The 17,111-nt window shown below is 43.6% G+C and overlaps 1 protein-coding gene across 1 annotated transcript in view; it reads left to right on the top strand.

Annotated features, from left to right (window-relative positions):
* Positions 1-1,379: 1,379 nt before the first annotated feature.
* Positions 1,380-17,111, top strand: part of LOC309602238 (neuronal acetylcholine receptor subunit alpha-7-like) — a gene marked incomplete at both ends in the record, with an annotated part of 69,713 nt that continues 53,981 nt past the window's right edge. Inside the window, one exon of the mRNA XM_082335630.1 lies at positions 1,380-1,458. Coding sequence (XP_082191756.1) covers positions 1,380-1,458 — 79 coding nt within the window. The remainder of the gene's footprint in view (positions 1,459-17,111) is intronic.

Here is a 17,111-nt window from a genome sequence, read left to right as displayed (position 1 = left end):
GTCTGCTGGGCCCCACGTCTGCTGGGGTCAGCCTGGTAGGAGAGGGGGTGCAGCAATGCAGCCCCTGGCTGGGAGGGGTGGGATGTTGATGCTGTTGGGTCCTTCTATGGGTCCTTCTGCATGTTCCAGGTACTATTTTGTTCCCCCAAAAAGCAAGTGCTGCCCAGCTCCAGGTCTGCTTCTCTGGTCCCAAGGCACATTTTTCTAGCCTGCGGGTCTCTAGGGCCAGCCTGTGCCCCACCACTGATCACCCCAGGCCTAGCCTCTTCCTCACTTCACTCTCTGCCCCCACATCCCGAGCTTTGCTCTCCTACCAGCCTGCTCTGCCCTGTGCAGCCTCGCTGTGGCGGCACCCAAATCCCTCCTGTGCAGAGTCCCAGCTTGGTGCTGCTCTCTGTGTCAACCTAGGGCTGTACCCTGCCAAGGCAGGAAAGCCAGGAAGTTCAGGAAGGGGAAGTGCAAAGTCCTGCACTTGTTTTCAGTGAAAGAGGAGTGTGTGAATGTGCAGAACAGACAAAAGAATAAAAAAAGGCCCAAATGATGAATGTCATTAAATGTATTCAAGTCTTTGCCTTGCCTTGCCTTGCCTCTGCCTGGCTGGTGAATAAGATGGAGTGGGGAGGCAGAGGAGCTATCCCAGGAGAGTCAGGGTGTGTGCAGAATTCCACAGTGGGGAGCCAGCAGCAGTGGGCAGTTGGGGAAGAGGACACTCAGAGGAGTTCCCTGCACTAGTGGAAGAGATCGCAGGAAGGGGTGCATCAAAAAGGGCAGGAGACTGGCTCATTTCATCTTCCCCAGCTTCTGCACTATTGAATCTCCCCAGTCACCTCTGCTGGGAGAAAGAGCAGGTGCATGGCAGAGGGACCATGCCACAGGTACTTGCTGCGAGTTGCACTGGCAGCTGAGAGAGAGCAGAGAGGGACACAAGCTCATTTTGCTGGGAAACAGCTCTAGAGGCACTCGAGTGCAAGCACTGGAAGCACTGCAGACATGCTGTCTCGAGTTAGGTACAATCTGTGGGGATGTGGAAAGCATCTCCCAAGCAGCATGCTCCCCCTCCTTGCTGTACAGTCACAGCTGTGTGCAGGGATTGCTAGCATTTGCTTCTGACCAAGAGAAGGCTCAGAGTGCCTGGGAATGTGAGTCCCAAGCAAAGTAACAAGCCCCTTTGTGTTTGGATTTACTGACCCAGCAGTGAGCTGATTTGGCTCCTGGGGACTGGAGAGACACACGAGCAAATACACTTCTCTCTCCTGGTGAGAAGCTGGTTTGATGCCTCATTACTGTAATTGCCAAATCCATCAGTCATTGCAGCCTGTCTCCAAGACTTCATCATCTTTCACCCTCTGCTCAGGAAGGATAGCCGGCCTATTTTGACAATGCTCACGGAAAAGTGCTTGCGATTTGTTTATTCTGGACTATGTCTCTGGGCATCCTTGTTCCTGTCTTTCTTTACAGGTAAGCTCATCTGTGGTTGTCGAGTTTTTTGTTTTGTTTTGTTTTTTTTAAACAGTAGTCACATCCTACCCCAACCCTATTTTCAGAAGGACTTGTATCTGTAGTTTAAACTTTGTTAGAGTCCAGTACTGGTCCTATTGACTTTTGTAATCAGTTTGAATAAGTCTGTGGATCTTAGAGTGCTGGGCACCTTATTTTAAGAAAGGAAAAGGTGTGGAGGTTTTTTAATGAAAAGGGAGCAATTTTCACTTTCAGAAATTAATTGAAATGATTGTGTTTCAAAAGGAATATGTTCTTGCTCTCCTTTAAAAATTTAACATATCCATGTTTTTGGGAATGAGAAATTATAACTCCAGGCTGGACAGGATGGCTGTGAGAACCCTGTAGGTGTGAGGGTGAAATGGTGTTGTTCTACAAAGAAAAATAATCAGAAGAAAATTCTTCACTGTTTACTTTCTATGCATTATTTGGGAAGATTTATAGCTGCATAAATACACATACATAAATTTACACATGCATAAATACACATACATAAATTTACTATTTCTGGTTTTGTTTTCTCTTCTAACTTTTAGTATGTTTAATAAGAGCCCTTCTAGACCGTGAGGGTTATAAGTTGGAAACATCTAATAATAATGGGCTTCTGTAGTCTAAGGTGCCACCTGTGACCAAGGTATCTTCTAAAGTTTCAGCATATTACAAACAAAAGTAGGAACTGTGTGATTCTTCCAAAACATGGAGGACTGCAAGGCTAACAATAAAGAATTTTTAAATGAGAACGGATGTTGAAATAGCCACAGTCCTGAAAGATGTTCACGATTCTACACAAAATGTGATTTTCTTGCTCCCTAACAGCTTGTTATATGACACATGCATGCTTGCAGCAACTCTAAATTCTAAAACTGAGTATTCCAGGTGTGAAGGACCATGCCATGTTACCCATAATTTCTGCATAGAGAAAGGATTCTCTTTTTAAAGCAAAGTGGTCTGCATATTTCAGAAGCACAGGGGCATGGAAAGCTTATGCATATGTGGCACTATTCATGCCACACAGATAATTCTTCGCTAGTTTATCTGAATCTGCAAAACATCCATGCATTTCGTTATTACAACTCCACATTTCAGCTGCCTAATGTAGCAATGGTATTGCAGAAAAATGTTTCCCCACCTTCCTAAATTAAGAACTTTGCTATCTTTGTTTGTAAGACATTTCTGTGCTACTTCAGGAGCTGAACTAACAAGCAGGTGATGGCAGCTAGTTATGATATGACTGACTTTGTGTGCAGTCCCATTTTGAGCAGTTGTGTATCATGTAAATACTGCCTTTTACATACTGAGTAATCACTAATTCATTGAGGGGGGATGCTTAGTTTCTCTGAACAGTACATGAAGACACAAACTGCTTTTATAAATAATTCAGAGGATTTTTTGTCAGGTGTTTTCACCAGCAATTTACAAGTATGTATTTTTGCAGACAATTGCTAAAGCAGAATGAAATGAACCTCTGATTAAGGTGGTCTGTATTTGACCTCGGCTTTGTGGATAGTTTTTCTTCTTTTTAAAGAAAAGAAAGGAAAAAAAGAAAAACCCTGGGAATTGTGCATTTGGGACAGAAGAGAAAAAAGTGATGATCTTAGCATGTTATCCGTAGCAGTCTTTTAAAAGTAAGTGCCAAATGAACTCCCTCAGGATTCCTCAGTGCACCCACATGAAAGTCACAGCAAGTCCATCATAACTAACATCCTTCTCATGTAGTGCTGAGTTGTTTCAACAGAATTCATAACAATTTCTCAACTACTGAAGACTCCTGCAGGGCTGTTTGACAGCAAAGTTGTGAAAAGGACTAGGTAAAAAACAAAGCAAAACATGAAGAACTCAGTCATTTTTTCCAGTCATCTCCACAACTTTTTACTTCGACTTGACTCTGCTTGCACTACTGCTAAGAGCCCTGATAGACATGCCATTCATGTTAGGCCATTGCAGCCCTCCTTCCTGAAAAGCTTGGAGGTAGTGATGCTTTCCTGGGACATGGGCCCTAGGGAAAATCAGGAAACTGGTCCTCAGCCTCCCTGGATCCCAGATGACAAGTCTTAGAGCCAGACATCCCTTCCAGGCCATGTACAATCCTTGAAGGAGCATCCAAAGGATCGAAGGACCCTGTAAGTCCTAGCAGCTACATAAAAACCTCAGGTGGAGGGACTTGAAAACCACTCCTGCTCCTTTCTTTGAGTGTGGCGCAGCCTGGGACCCAGGGTGCAGATGACCCTGCAAGGGAGCTCTCCTCAGGAACATGTCCCAGTGACCACATGGGCACCTAGCCTCTCTGAGGAGTGTTACCTTCAGCTCAGTGCACAGGCACGTGCTGGGTTTAAACGTTCAGGGAAGTTAAACATGTGCTTTGCTGGTCTCCAGTCAACCCATGTGCTCTAAATACTGTGCTTTTATGTCCTTTTTTTTAAGTGAGGCCAGTAAAGTGCCACACATGCCACACAGAACAGAGTCAGACCTCTTAGTTTCTTTGCTCTGTGCAGCCTGACATCAGGATCATATGCTGGCCCTGTGGCTTTGAAAAGCCCAACAAAGGCAAAGGTGAGATGAGGACAGAGCCCCTGCTCTGCAGTTTGGTGGGAATGTAAGTGCTCAGCAGTATGGGACAAACCCCATGGCAGGGGGTGCTGCAAGTGAGCTAAAAGCAGCTAACAGATGCAAATTATGAAGTAACTCAGCCTGACTTGGTGTACCCATCTGGTGCAAAACAGCTTTTCTTTGGCTCACTCACAATACAGAGTTGAATTCCTGCACTACACACATTTCATGCTTTCTCACAGGTTTGCTGATTTAAATGAGCTCTAGTGATCACATCAGAACACAACTGATGATCTTTAGGAGCAAATCCTCACAAAGATATTGTTCTTAGTTCACTTCCATGCAGCAGGTGCTATTTCTGCAGCAGCAGTACCATTGGCAAGACAGTCTCAAAAGACCAGATTCCACTGCCAAACTACAATTGCTTTAAAATGAGCTAGTTAGACTGAGGTGACATGAGTTTAGAGATCTGTGTAGCAGGAAGAGCCAAGGCTGGTACTTAAATGCCTATATATGGAGTGTAAACTTCGAGTCTCAGCTGGATAGCACTGATGGAACTGCAGTGAGCTGTCTCAGTCAAACTGGTTTACTCCAAAGAGACACTGTTGAATAGATGTGAGAAGTCCTGTGCCTTAATAAAGTACAATGTAACGTCATTGGTAATTTAGGTGGTTGGTGAAGGAGCTCTACCTTTAGATCTCATAAATGTTACCAGACTAGAACCAGGTGTTAAAGTCAGATAATTTAGAATTTCGTACTCGTAATTTGAGGTCTGAAGGTCACATTCACCTCAGTTCCCCACATTCTCTGTGTTGATGCTCTTAGTTGTATCACCCCACTGAGTGATACACAGTTTCAAAGATAACAATGCAGCTGACACAAGTTTAAAATAGAAAAGATACGAGAAAGACCTTTGCTTGTACAAGTAGGTCTTTTCTTCCATATTGGCTAAAAAGATGCCACACATGCACCTTGCAGAAATGGGAAATTACTGCCAGATCCCTGCCATTACTATAACATCTGGGAACGCAGACACCAGAGTCTGGTTGCTCTGGATTCTGAGGACATGGTAAGGCATCACATATGCATGGTGTCAGATGGAATTGAATGTACTCGTCACAGCACATGTCTGTTTAGAGGTGTCAGTGTGCTCTGTGGTCAAGAACACTAGTGCAGAAACGTGTCAACACATTTAAGACAGGCAGGCAGAGTCCTAGGCAAAACCCTGAGATGATTTCCTGTTAGTTACTGTCTGCTGCAGTAACTTGCTGTACATGTGTTGTGGTTTAACCCCAGCCAGCAACTAAGCACCACGCAGCCACTCGCTCACTCCCTTCTTGGTAGGATGGGGCAGAGAATCAGAAGGGTAAAAGGGAGAAAACTCATTGGTTGAGATAAGAACAGTTTAATAATTGAAGTAAAACAAAAATAGAACAGTTAAATAGGCAAAGCAAAAACTGTGCACGCAAACAAAGCAAAACAAGGAATTCATTCGCTGCTTCCCATGGGCAGGCAGGTGTTCTGCCATCCCCAGGAAAGCAGAGCTCCATCAAGTGTAATGGTTACTTGGGAAGACAAACACCATCACGCCCAGCGTCCCCCCCTTCCTTCTTCTTCCCCCAGCTTATATACTGAGCATGACGCCATGTGGTATGGCATAGCCCCTTGGCCAGTCTGGGTCAGCCCCCCTGACTGTGCTCCCTCCCAGCTTCTTGTGCACCCCACAGAGCAGGGAAAGCTGGAAAGTCCTTGACCAGTGTGAGCGCCACTTAGCAACAGCTTAGCACTACTTTGCAAGAACCAAAGCATCAGTGTATCATCGACATTGTTCTCATCCTAAACCCAAAACACAGCCCCATACTGGCTACCAAGAAGAAAATTAACTCTATCCCAGCTGAAACCAGGACAACATGCTTGCCTCTTAGAGATTGACTTTTCAGTTCAATGAACCAGCCTTCATGTTCAGTCACTAATCTTCTATGTACGTTCACTGGCACAGCTCTAAGGCTGCTCTCTAATACCATAGGCACAACTGCAACTGTGGAGGTGGCCCAAGCTTCTGAGAAGTTGCCAGGCTCCAGGAAAGTTGGAGGTATTTCCATGCACATTTGCTGATAGTGATCTGGCCTAAATCTTTTTGAGTTAACTCTCCTCAAATCTCACTAGAAAAAGTGGGAAGGTCCAGAAAAAGCACCTGGGCCCTGACATCATCAGCACCTATTGTTATATGCATCTATTGGTACAGCACTCTGCATGTAGGGAGGGGTTCAGAAGCAGATACAGTGCATGAGAAAGTAGCATCCATCTGGTCTTTGGGATGATGCCAGATGGTACCTTGGGAGCCTTCAGCCTTGCTCCAGTGCAGGGGGGCTTATGATGGTCTCAGAGCAGAAGTTCCCATTCCAGGCACAGGATTCATGTCCTAAAGGCAGCTCCAGACCTTTTTTCTCCCTCTGGTTTGTTCTCCTAAGATATGTGGAGGAGAACATGAGTTAGTGATGGTGGTAACGTATTGAATGATTTTGTCAGCAACTGTAAACTTTTCCAAACAGTGAAAGAGGTATTTTATGTATCTGTGGTGCAGTGAGACCAGTGAACAGCAGCATTCCTTCTCACATCTGCATGATGAAGTAACTCTTTCCAGAGTTTAAGAATGGGTTACATCAGTCACAAAACAGGAAATATTTCCATCTGAACATGATGGATGTGATTTTCAAGGGAATGTGTGTACCCAAATACCATTCAATTTCACTGTATGTCCTGAACAAAGGGTTAGTGCAGAATTTCATTTGTATGTTACAAGCAAGGAGGGAGATATAAAGTATCTCCAGCTCTAGGCTGTGATTAAAGTAGATCAAAACCCTTTGCATCACTCCTGACATGGTTATTCAAGGATGCTTACTGCTGAGAGATCCTGCATAATCTAATTAAGGAAGAGAGAAAATCTGCCTGAGACAGGTAGGGCTAGCACTGGCAGTCAGTAGCATCCATGGGAATGAAAAGGGTAGACAGGAGTTTATTGCTGTCTTGGGACGCACTCTGAGCAAATATGGCTTGAAGAAAGAGTTTTGCTTATCAAGTACTTTCTGCATTGAGGAAAGCAGCTGAGACCAGCACTAGATGATGTGTTTGGAAATAACAGTCTTCCCACCTGGGGCTTGCAATTAAGACAGTAAATTGCAATAGAAAGAGAACTTGTAGTCAGCATGACTAGGTACTTATGGATGTCAACAGTGAGGTGTGGGTGACTCTGTGCTGCCCTGCTATCAATTGGCTTTGCTCAGTTAGAGAAGCTGAGGTTATCAAAGCGCTGAAATGCATGTCTGCAATCCTTATCACCTTCCAGAAACGGATGTCTTCAGTACTTATTTCATTCCAGAATGTCGCACAGAAAGCCACAGTGCTCATTTCTGTTCTTAATGCAACATAGATTTGGACAGAAAAAAAGACTTAGAGGGAAGGGGAAGGCTTCATGAAATCTCATTTTTCATTGAGGACTCAAACAGCCTAAAGCCAGTTTGCAGATTGGGCTGACAAGACTATACATTGTGTTCCCTGAAGCTCAGCTGTGGCTATGTGGAAAAGAATCTCTGGTCACTTAGATGTCCACCATGCCAAGAGACAAAATTTAGTTGTAAATTGGAAAAGATATGTTTGTGGCAGCTGAGGTGATAGAGGATCTGATCTATACAGATTCATAGACTGGTAGAATAAATTGGCTGGAAGGGATCTCCAGAGGTTGCCCAGTCCAACCTCTCTTCTCAGAGCAGGGACAGCTCTATTAGGTTGCTTCTTGGGCAGTCAAGCTGGGAAGATCTCCAAGGATGGTGGTATCCCCTAAGCTCCCCTGATACCCTGTCAATGCCCCATGATGCAATTCGTATCTGATTAGTGCTCTCCCTGTGCACCTCCCAGAAGAGTCTGGCTCCTTCATCATAGAGCCCTTCCTCATGGCAGCTGAAGGCAGCTGAAAGAGCTCCCTCTTGCTTTCTCATCCCCAAGCTGATCAAAGGCATGTCTCTCCATCTCTCATCAGACATGCTGTGCTTCAGCAGCCTGTTGTGTCAGTGGACTCCACTTGACTCACTCCACAGGGTCAGTGTATGTCTTGTGCTGCCCTGGGGAGGCTTTATTAGGCACAGAGCTAACTTTGTGTCATGCAGTGAGTCTCACTGGTGTTGAATATAGGCTGGCTGTACAGGAAGATGCTGCTTAGTGTTTTCATCATCTCAGGAGTCAGTAGGTTTGGGAAAAAACAAGAAGTAGGAAATCATATAATGATGCAGAAAATGCCTTCCATAATTCTTACCCATCTTGTGCTCTTTTTGAAGAACTTCCTCATCCTGAGTCTGCAAAGTGACAGAGGAGGTCCTAACAAATAATGGAGTACATTCCCTTGAATATTTTGTCATTTTAGAAAAGTCATCATCAAAATGAAATCTAGCTTGAGCAGCTGTAACAATAGTAAGAGGAGATAAAAAAAGAAATAAGTAGTTGTTAGATGGCTTGCAGTTTCAAGTTTCAAGTGTTTTGTTTCAAGTGGCAAATGGGCAGCAACTCTGAACTGGACCCATTCTTGTTCAGGCTTCACACACAATTCATAAAAGGCAACTGGACAGCTTCACGAGCTCTAAGCAGAAGACTTGTCTTTCTAATATAGCCAAACATCCTGCAGTGTATTCTCTGCAGCAGTGTTTCATTCAAGGTCTAAGCCTTCTAATGTAGTCTCCAAAGACATTAGGGTCCCCAGTTTCCACTTAACTTATAATTCAAATTTGTTGGATTGATATCTCAGCCCAAGCACTTCAGCACTCCTGCCATCATCAGATCTCCTTACGCATTGCCTGACAATGACAACAAGAGGGCGGGATGATAGAGAAAGGATAGATTGAATGGGAACAGGTCTGTGGGTAAGGAGAGAAGACATCCTTCTCCAGAGAAGGCCTCTTCCCAAGTGGGCAAATCATTTCCCCTTTGTGTCAAAATGCTCTAGCAGACTCAGGAAGTCTGTATGCTGGGGAATACAAGAGGGCAGGCCAGACAGCACAGGGTCACTTTCTGCTTTTCAGGCTACTTTTGGTCTCTCTCAGAGACCAAGCATCCTGTATCTGCAGGCATTGCTACTGTATCGCAAGATGACAATCATACTCCACCTGGACATGTGGGGCACCAATTTTGTTTTAATTTTGCTTTGTTTGCAGTGACATAATTCGGGAGCATTAGATTGAAATTACCAAAGCTTTAAATCAATAGAGCAAAGTTAAGGCAAAATCAGGCTCCCCCGATCATCATTGTCTGGAAGTACCTCATTTTCACTGTTGTTCATTTCTGCTCTTAGTCAGGATCAGTGACAGTCAATGCAGGTTTGGCTGGCAGGGTGCAGCAATTTATTTCATATTTATTTCATATGTATTCATTCATATGTATTTCATATCCTCACTGATCCCAACAAAACCAGGACTCAAGGCCTGTACCTGAGGAAAAGACAATAGCATCTAGTATTCTGAAAACAGACAGATCAAGGCTAACCAATGCTCAACTGTCACTGAGACCTTGTGACATTCAGCCTCTGGGAAAAAAAAGAGCTGTAAACTTCATGCTTAGCCACTTTATATGCACATAAGCAAATCTGGGCTGAATCAGTCAAAACAAAGCACTTGCAATTTAAAGTGTCCGAGGTCAGATCTCCACAGACCTTGTTTGATTGGTCGTAAGTCTAATTTGCTCAGAGCCAGTCATTCACCTCATCAAGACAGTCTTAGGGTAGCTTTTGTCTTCAGTGTGAAATAAATTCTGACTCCCCACTGAGAATTTTCATGCCTCTATTTACAGCTCCCTTTGTCTTTGAAGACCTGGACCACCAAAGCCTCAGACTTCTTTCCCTTGGAAAAAATCCCTTGACAGCAGCCACTTCTGTTGCCAAAACCCCCAAACTATGACCAGCCAGCTAGCAGCACAGCATCTTTCGCATAGATCGGCAGCAAGTTTAGCCTGGCCTAGTGAAAGCTCAGCAGTGCTGCTTAAAACAGGGCTGTTTCATCTATAGATGTTTTATGTAAGTTTTGCTTCCCAAATGGGAAACTATTCCAGATTTGGGAAAATGTATCTTCATATTTCCCAGTTCAGGTACTAAGCACTGAAAAAGAGGACAAATAAGCAGCCATTCAAGATGCAGTCAAAATTTCCATCAGGGTAGCCCACATCCCTTTCACAGGGCTCTATCACCATGTTTCACATCATCCAGCATTTGAGTTTCTGATATTGGAAAGACAAGCTTGAAAGTTTCTCTGCATTCCCAGATCCGTGTTCACTTTGGACATTTGTGCCTTGCCTGTGCCCTGCAGCCAGTGCAGCTCTCATTTCGCTCACAGGCAACAGCTGAGGCTTGAGCGATGTGGGAAGAAAGCAGGAGGAGCTATCACTAGCCTTGCCCATTGCATCCTCGGTACCTTTGCTGCTTAGCATTGCTATGCAAGTACAGCTGGCAGGCTGGCAAGGCAAAGGGTCATTGTTCAGGAAACTGTCCATCTCTGGGATCATACCATTGCCACTGACCAGCACTGCAGAAGGAGAAGGGGAAAAAAAACCTGCAACATCTTTGGGCACACTGTGTGGTTCATTTCCACAATATTACTGTCTCTAACATTTCCACACCAACCTGTCCTCTGCATTGCCCAGAGAAGTTAAACAATATCACCACTGCTTCGGTAACAACACATTGAGGCAATAGTTTTGAGGCAAGATCCCTCCCTCACCTCTGAACTATGAAAAAAGGAACAAGCTTTGTCTGCCTAGTAAAGGCATGTCTGTAACTAAGGAATAGTGCTTGGGAGAGCTGTTTGGTTTTTTGTCTTTTCTTACTTCATGTCTTGGGGATAAAATGACTTATCTTTCTCTTCCTGCAAGGTTAACTTATTTTCCTTCTTTTCCAGGGTCCTGGTGACCCTGGTGTGTGCTTCTTTCTAATTATATTGTGACATTTTCAGGGTTGGAAGTGGAGCCTGTGTTGCACAGTAAACTGAAGATTTCATTGCAGCCTCTATCACTGGTATTATCTGCAGTGGGTTTAGGAAAAAAGGTGTTCCTACCTATCATCTTCTCAGCCCTAACCAGACTTGCCTATCTGTTTCCACAGAAATCATTATCACACCTCTCTGTTCACATATGGCTTTCTCAGATCTGAGCTCTCCACATGTGCCTGGCATGGCATTGAGTGGGCTTTTGATGGGGAGGTGCAAATTCCCTGTGACCCTTTGCAGAGCCGTCTATGAATGCTGTGCAGATTGCCATGGTTACCTCATTGACAGGACTTGGTTAGTGAAGTTCATAGTGCTTTCCCAAGAAGGGCTTTCCTTTGGCTTACTGGTTTGGGTGGTGAAACATATAGAGGTGAACGGATGTGACAAGCTGCTCTGCAAGCCAGTGGGAGCAGGGAGTCCAGAAATCCACTCTAGTACACTGATAACCATATCACCGGTATCCCACTTTTGTCATGTGATTTTGTTTCTTTCCATTGGCTTCCATTACTGCTCCTCCCCACAAATCCCAGGATGGCTGGTAAGAGTCACTTTGAGACAGCCACAGCTCTCTGTAACATGTCTAGCAAGGGGAGACCCCTCCTCACTACTGCTCCAACTCCCTCCTCCTGCACTCCCTCCACATCTAGTGTTGTAGTAATTACAGTTATATTGTATGGAGCTAATGTAAACTAGCATTACACTAAAAATGCATTTTTTTCCCTTTCTGCCTGTAGCCAGTTATGTTTCTGACCTGTAGCAATGAGTCAGTTTAGATAACTATTATACATTTGAGAGGTGTTCCACTGTTAATATCTTAATGTGTGTCTCTTCACCTTACACATGTATCTCAGCCTTTAAAAGATCTGCACCAATCCAGCACAGCCAAAAATATAATCCCATCCTTTCATTATGTAATGGCCTATATTCTCTTTTTAGCATGTTGTCATGTGCCTGAAGTCTTTGAGATGAAACCTTTCTTAGCGTACCCTTTAATACTCATCTCTGCTGGGATCTCTTTATCTGCTATGAAAGAACAGAAATGACCAATATCAGGAAGATTAGGTCCTTTTCGCCTCAGAAAACATGGCATTTCTCGCATTCCTCTGGGTATCTAATGAGTTTTGTGTGTAAGATGCAGAAACAATTTGCATAGCGAGAGCCAAAGATTAGAGTCAAAGATTACCCAGAAGGGAAGTAGATTAAAAAAAGATTTTAAAAGAGAGAAGTATTCAAATACACAACACACAAACACACAGACACAGACACAAACACAGACACAGACACACACAGGGTTGAGACAGCTGATGTGATTCCATTATTTCTTGTGCGAATACTCTTCCCTGAAGGTGTGTTGGTATGCATTTTAAATCAAAGGACATTGAAAGAAATAATGCATTTGCAGCCACAGATAAAAGCAACAATGCTGCACATAATAAAAGCAGATGGGACACATCTGTGTCTCTGCAGATTAAGTGACATATGTCAGTGACGTGCTTTACATTCTCAGAAATCTGCAAAATTTACAAAATAAGGTGGATGTTTTTTTATAGCTACCAAAGCATTAGAACATGCCACATTTTTGTAAGTGCTGTTACCATTCCAATTCTTTATCCTGATGAAATTGCCTGTGAAACAACCTGCTTTTTCTCTGATACTACTCCTGTTACTTCCCCCATAATTCATAATTGCATATAGTGTATGTGTGTGTGTGTGTATATGTCTTCCTCTGATCATTCTATTTGCATTCCCAAGGAAATAGCTAAAAATCCCTGTAAGAGTACAGTGATAAACTAAAAAGAAAATAAATAATAGAAGAGGAGCTATGGCAGAAGAGTCTGCAGGTTGTTAGGAAAATACTTGGAAGTTCTAGGATTTAGCTCTGATACCCATAGCTTTTCCTAATGACTTTTTGCTCTGTAAATATTCCAATTATAACAAGATTGTATACAATCATTACAAAACAAAGTATAGTAATAACTTTCAGTATAATGACACTGTTTTTCAAAAAAAGGCCAGAACTCCACTCAGTTTCTTTTAGGAAACAGTAAAACAAACAAACAAATGAAAACAGAGAGAATGCAGCAAGGTAACAATACAGAGAGAAAAAAATGACATAGATGCGGTGAAATACCCGCAGAAAGTACAAGGGGAGTGGATAAATACCACAACCACAATATCGCTGCAGTGTAGGACCTTGCATGAAGTAGCAGGGGACAAAATATTTAAAAGCAACAATGTGATGGACCAGGAATATGCTGTTGATTTTAACTTACTGTGCTCTGCAAAGAGGTTGTATATGCAGATGATTCTGGGAACTGGTTTTCAGAAGGGAAGGCAAAAAAGGCATGTTTTGTAATTGAGAGACATGTTAGCATGCATATGTGTAAATATAAAGTGATATGGGAAGAATATGATATTTGATCTGAAAACCATTTGTTCTTCAGGTACCAATAACTCCCATAATCTTGTATGAATAAAGTAATAACTTGCGTGTAAGGCTCAGGGCTCTGCCAAAAGAAATGAGCAACAGCTAGAAAACATTCAGCTAGCAGCTGGCCCAGCAAAATGTTCAAAGATTATGAAAATAAAACGAGAGAACACTGTGAACCAGAGGTGGAATGGTCAATAAAGAGAGGTACCATGGCTGAAAACCTCTTGGAAATCCACGTCCTTCCACCTACACTCTTGTTAATATTTCATTATTTATTCTTTACTGTGCACAGCAAGCCATTACATGGCCCACACCAGGCATGCTCAGTCAAGAAGCTGACCACTTTTGGAGCAAACCTGGTGAACTGGCAAGGGCTGGAGTCTTGCCTCGTAGCTCAGGGAGCTCTGCATGCAAAGCAGAGCAGGAGGATTGACCAGCGAAGACCAGACATGACAGCACAGCTCCTAGGAAAGGAGAGAGCATCTGCCTTCCTGGGGATGGCATATGGATAGTCTGGCCAGAGCTAGCTGCAATTTTGACAGACTGGGATACCAGACAACACTGAGCAGCCTCCAGCCCCAGCAAACACTTCTGCAGATCTGAACCCAAACCCACAGAAGAAACAAGGAGTATTATGGTGGCACAGTGGGGAGGACAGGATGACACTCAAGCATGGAAGTGGCAATCCATGTCCAGAGGATCCCACCCAGGCAGAGAACGTGAAAGAGGTTTGTTGTTAGGCCGCAGCTGTATGCCTAGAGCCTTATGTCTCCTCAACAGGCCAGGCAAAATTGTAAAGAAACAAACCAATGCAACCAGTGAAATCATATGCAGCACACAAGGAAGGAGGAAGGGCTTTGCCAGTTTTAGGCAGGTTTCTCTTGTTTCTTTTTCTTTTTCTTTTTCTTTTTCTTTTTCTTTTCCTTTTCCTTTTCCTTTTCCTTTTCCTTTTCCTTTTCCTTTTTCTCCCACTTCTTCTCTTGCTTTTTCTCTTTCTTGTTATTTTATGTTATTTATTTATTTATTTATTTATGTTTCTCTTTCTCTTTTCTTTCCCTACCCAGATGTTTGGATTATTTATTTAGTTTTTAGCTTTGCAGCCAGAGCAGATATCTGAGTTAGTTACACCAAGATCAGCATGTCTTAGATCACCATAAAACATGCAGGCCAATTGAGGAAGCTTTCCTTGCCATCACTGGCAATAGGACATAAGGAGTGCAGTCTGAGCTTGAGCTTGGGCATGCACAGCTGCTGACTTGGAGCTGACATCAGCCAGTACCGGCTTGATCTAATTTAATTGCAGTGTCTCAGAGAATTCAAACCCCTTTATAGATACCATGAAGGCTCACAGTCAGTATGAGACACCATCTATGCAAGCCTCATCAGAGGTGCCTCTTTCCCTCTAGCTATGAATCTACTTAGACCAAATACATGCATGCAGTTATTAACTTGCTTCTAGGCTTTCTCTGAGGAGGTGTCTGCATTTTTTTTTTTTTTTAATATACAGTTATCCCATGTTTCAGTCCTAGTCTGTTGGCCTAACCTGTCTGGGACATTGCAACATGTCTGTATTTAATAAAGAGGATGCAATCTCACATGCAGACCAGGAAAGACAGAGCTCAGACTGTAAGCTAACAGCAAGATGACTTGCTTTATTTCCTGCTGAAATAATGCAAGGCAAGCATGTTGTAGGGGAAAAAAAGGAGGCGAAGAACGTCTTTTCAGATACATTTCAGAAATAAGCCCATAAGGAGGCTGCCATCTTCTGTTTTCTTGCTACAGGTTCTTCCTTCACATCACAGTACTCTCTGATCCAGCACAGAGAATACCACCCTACCTGGGGAGTTTCCTGGTCTCAAGAGTAATGCATTTGGAGGGACCCACATTTTCTTGTATCTCCTGTTAGAGCAGGTGGTAGCATTCTGCAACAGAGAAATAGCTCCTAGGCAGGTTACCTTGCTGTGCAATTCCATCCTAGAAAGAAACATGAAATTCAACTATAGCGTGTATTCCCAAGACATTGGTAGCAGTTTATAGGTCATGTTGATCAATCAGTGGGCTTCTTGCAGACTTCTTTGCACAGGCAGAAGCATGGGAGGAGATTCTGAGAGCCATTTAAGGGTTGAATGTAGTCCATGAATACCTCTGTTGTCCATAGAGCTCTTTGCAAAACCACCAGGGAATTGGTTGCCTTGTGCCTCCCAATTGCCTGCAAACTACAGCAGCAGTTTAGGGAACCATTTCAGATTATTCAGAGAGTAAAGCTTGAGGGACAACCTAGTCCTTGATCTAGTAACTCAATGTCTCCTTTGTACTGAGGAGCCCAGAACTGGACCCAGCACTCCAGGTGTGTTTCACCAGTGTTGAGTAGAGAGGAAGGATCATCTCTCTTGACCTACTGGTGTGGCTCTGCCTGATGCAGCTGAGGATCCTTGGTGGCCTTTCCTACAAGGGTACATCATTGCTGATTTATGGTCAACTTGGTATCTGTAAGAACCCCCAGGGCTTTTCTGCCAGCCTGCTCTCCAGCCAGTGGGCCCCCAGCCTATCCTGGTGCCTGGGGTTACTCCTCAGTTGTACTTCCTTTCATGAGGAACTTCATGAGGTTCCTGTCAGCCATTTCTCCAGTTTTTCAAGGACGCTCTGAATGGCAGCAAAACCATGTGCTGTATCAGCCACTCCTCCCAGTTTTGTACCATCTGAAAATTGCTGAGGGTGCACTCTGTCCCATCATTCGTTATGATATTAAAGAGCATTGGCCCCAGTATCCACCCCTGGAGTACTCCCCCACTGGCTGGCCTTCAGCTGGACTTTGTGCTGCTAACTACAACTCTCTGAGCCTGACAGTTCAGCCACCTTACATCCACCTCACTGTTCACTTATCTAGCCTGTAAGGCATAGACAAATGTCTGTGAGGATGTTCTTGGAGATGGTGTCAAAAAGTCTTGCTAAACTTGAGATAAACATCATACACTGCTCTTCCCTCAAATTTTAATGAGATTGTATGTCTTCTTACTTCTTCAAAGATAATTCAGAAACATGGGGGGCACTGTCTCAGGCAGTGGGACATAAGAGGCTCTCTGTTGCTCAGATATCATTTATCTAGAAAGCGTCATGCCCTTTTCCATTTACTTGTACTTTCCTGTAACATGCATAGGCAAGTAAGTAAGTAAGTCTGGCATTGCTTTTGGGAGACTGACCTGGCAACATTAAATATTGACATCCAGCCTCCAGCCTAGTTTAAAAGATGAAAGAGTGCTACTGCTTTTGGTTAGATGTCTGTGACTGAGGGGTAGGCAGTGGTAAAGCTTATTCTACCGCTACTCCTGAGAGATCCAGGCTTTCCCATCACCAGCAAACACTCCAATTAGCAAACAGAGATGTAGTGTCACAATGCATTACCACAAGCATTAGAGAGGAAAAAAGCAGAAATCTCTCTGGAGTATGAAACATTAAGTATTTGAAGATTACAATTTAAAGAAAAAGTCTATGAAAATACAAGTCAGACTTGTCACCCACCTCAGTTCCTTCTCCAAAGCAGCTGTAGCAGAAAGATGGCAGTGTGATTAGACTAGCCACGTCTTTGTGGTACCAACAGCTGCCATGGCTGTTTGCCA

The sequence above is a fragment of the Platalea leucorodia genome (genome assembly GCF_965183815.1).
Source record: "Platalea leucorodia genome assembly, chromosome: Z".
NCBI classification, from domain to species: Eukaryota; Metazoa; Chordata; class Aves; order Pelecaniformes; family Threskiornithidae; genus Platalea; species Platalea leucorodia.
Note: the sequence above shows the minus strand (reverse complement) of the source record. Positions and strands in the feature narration are given on the sequence as shown.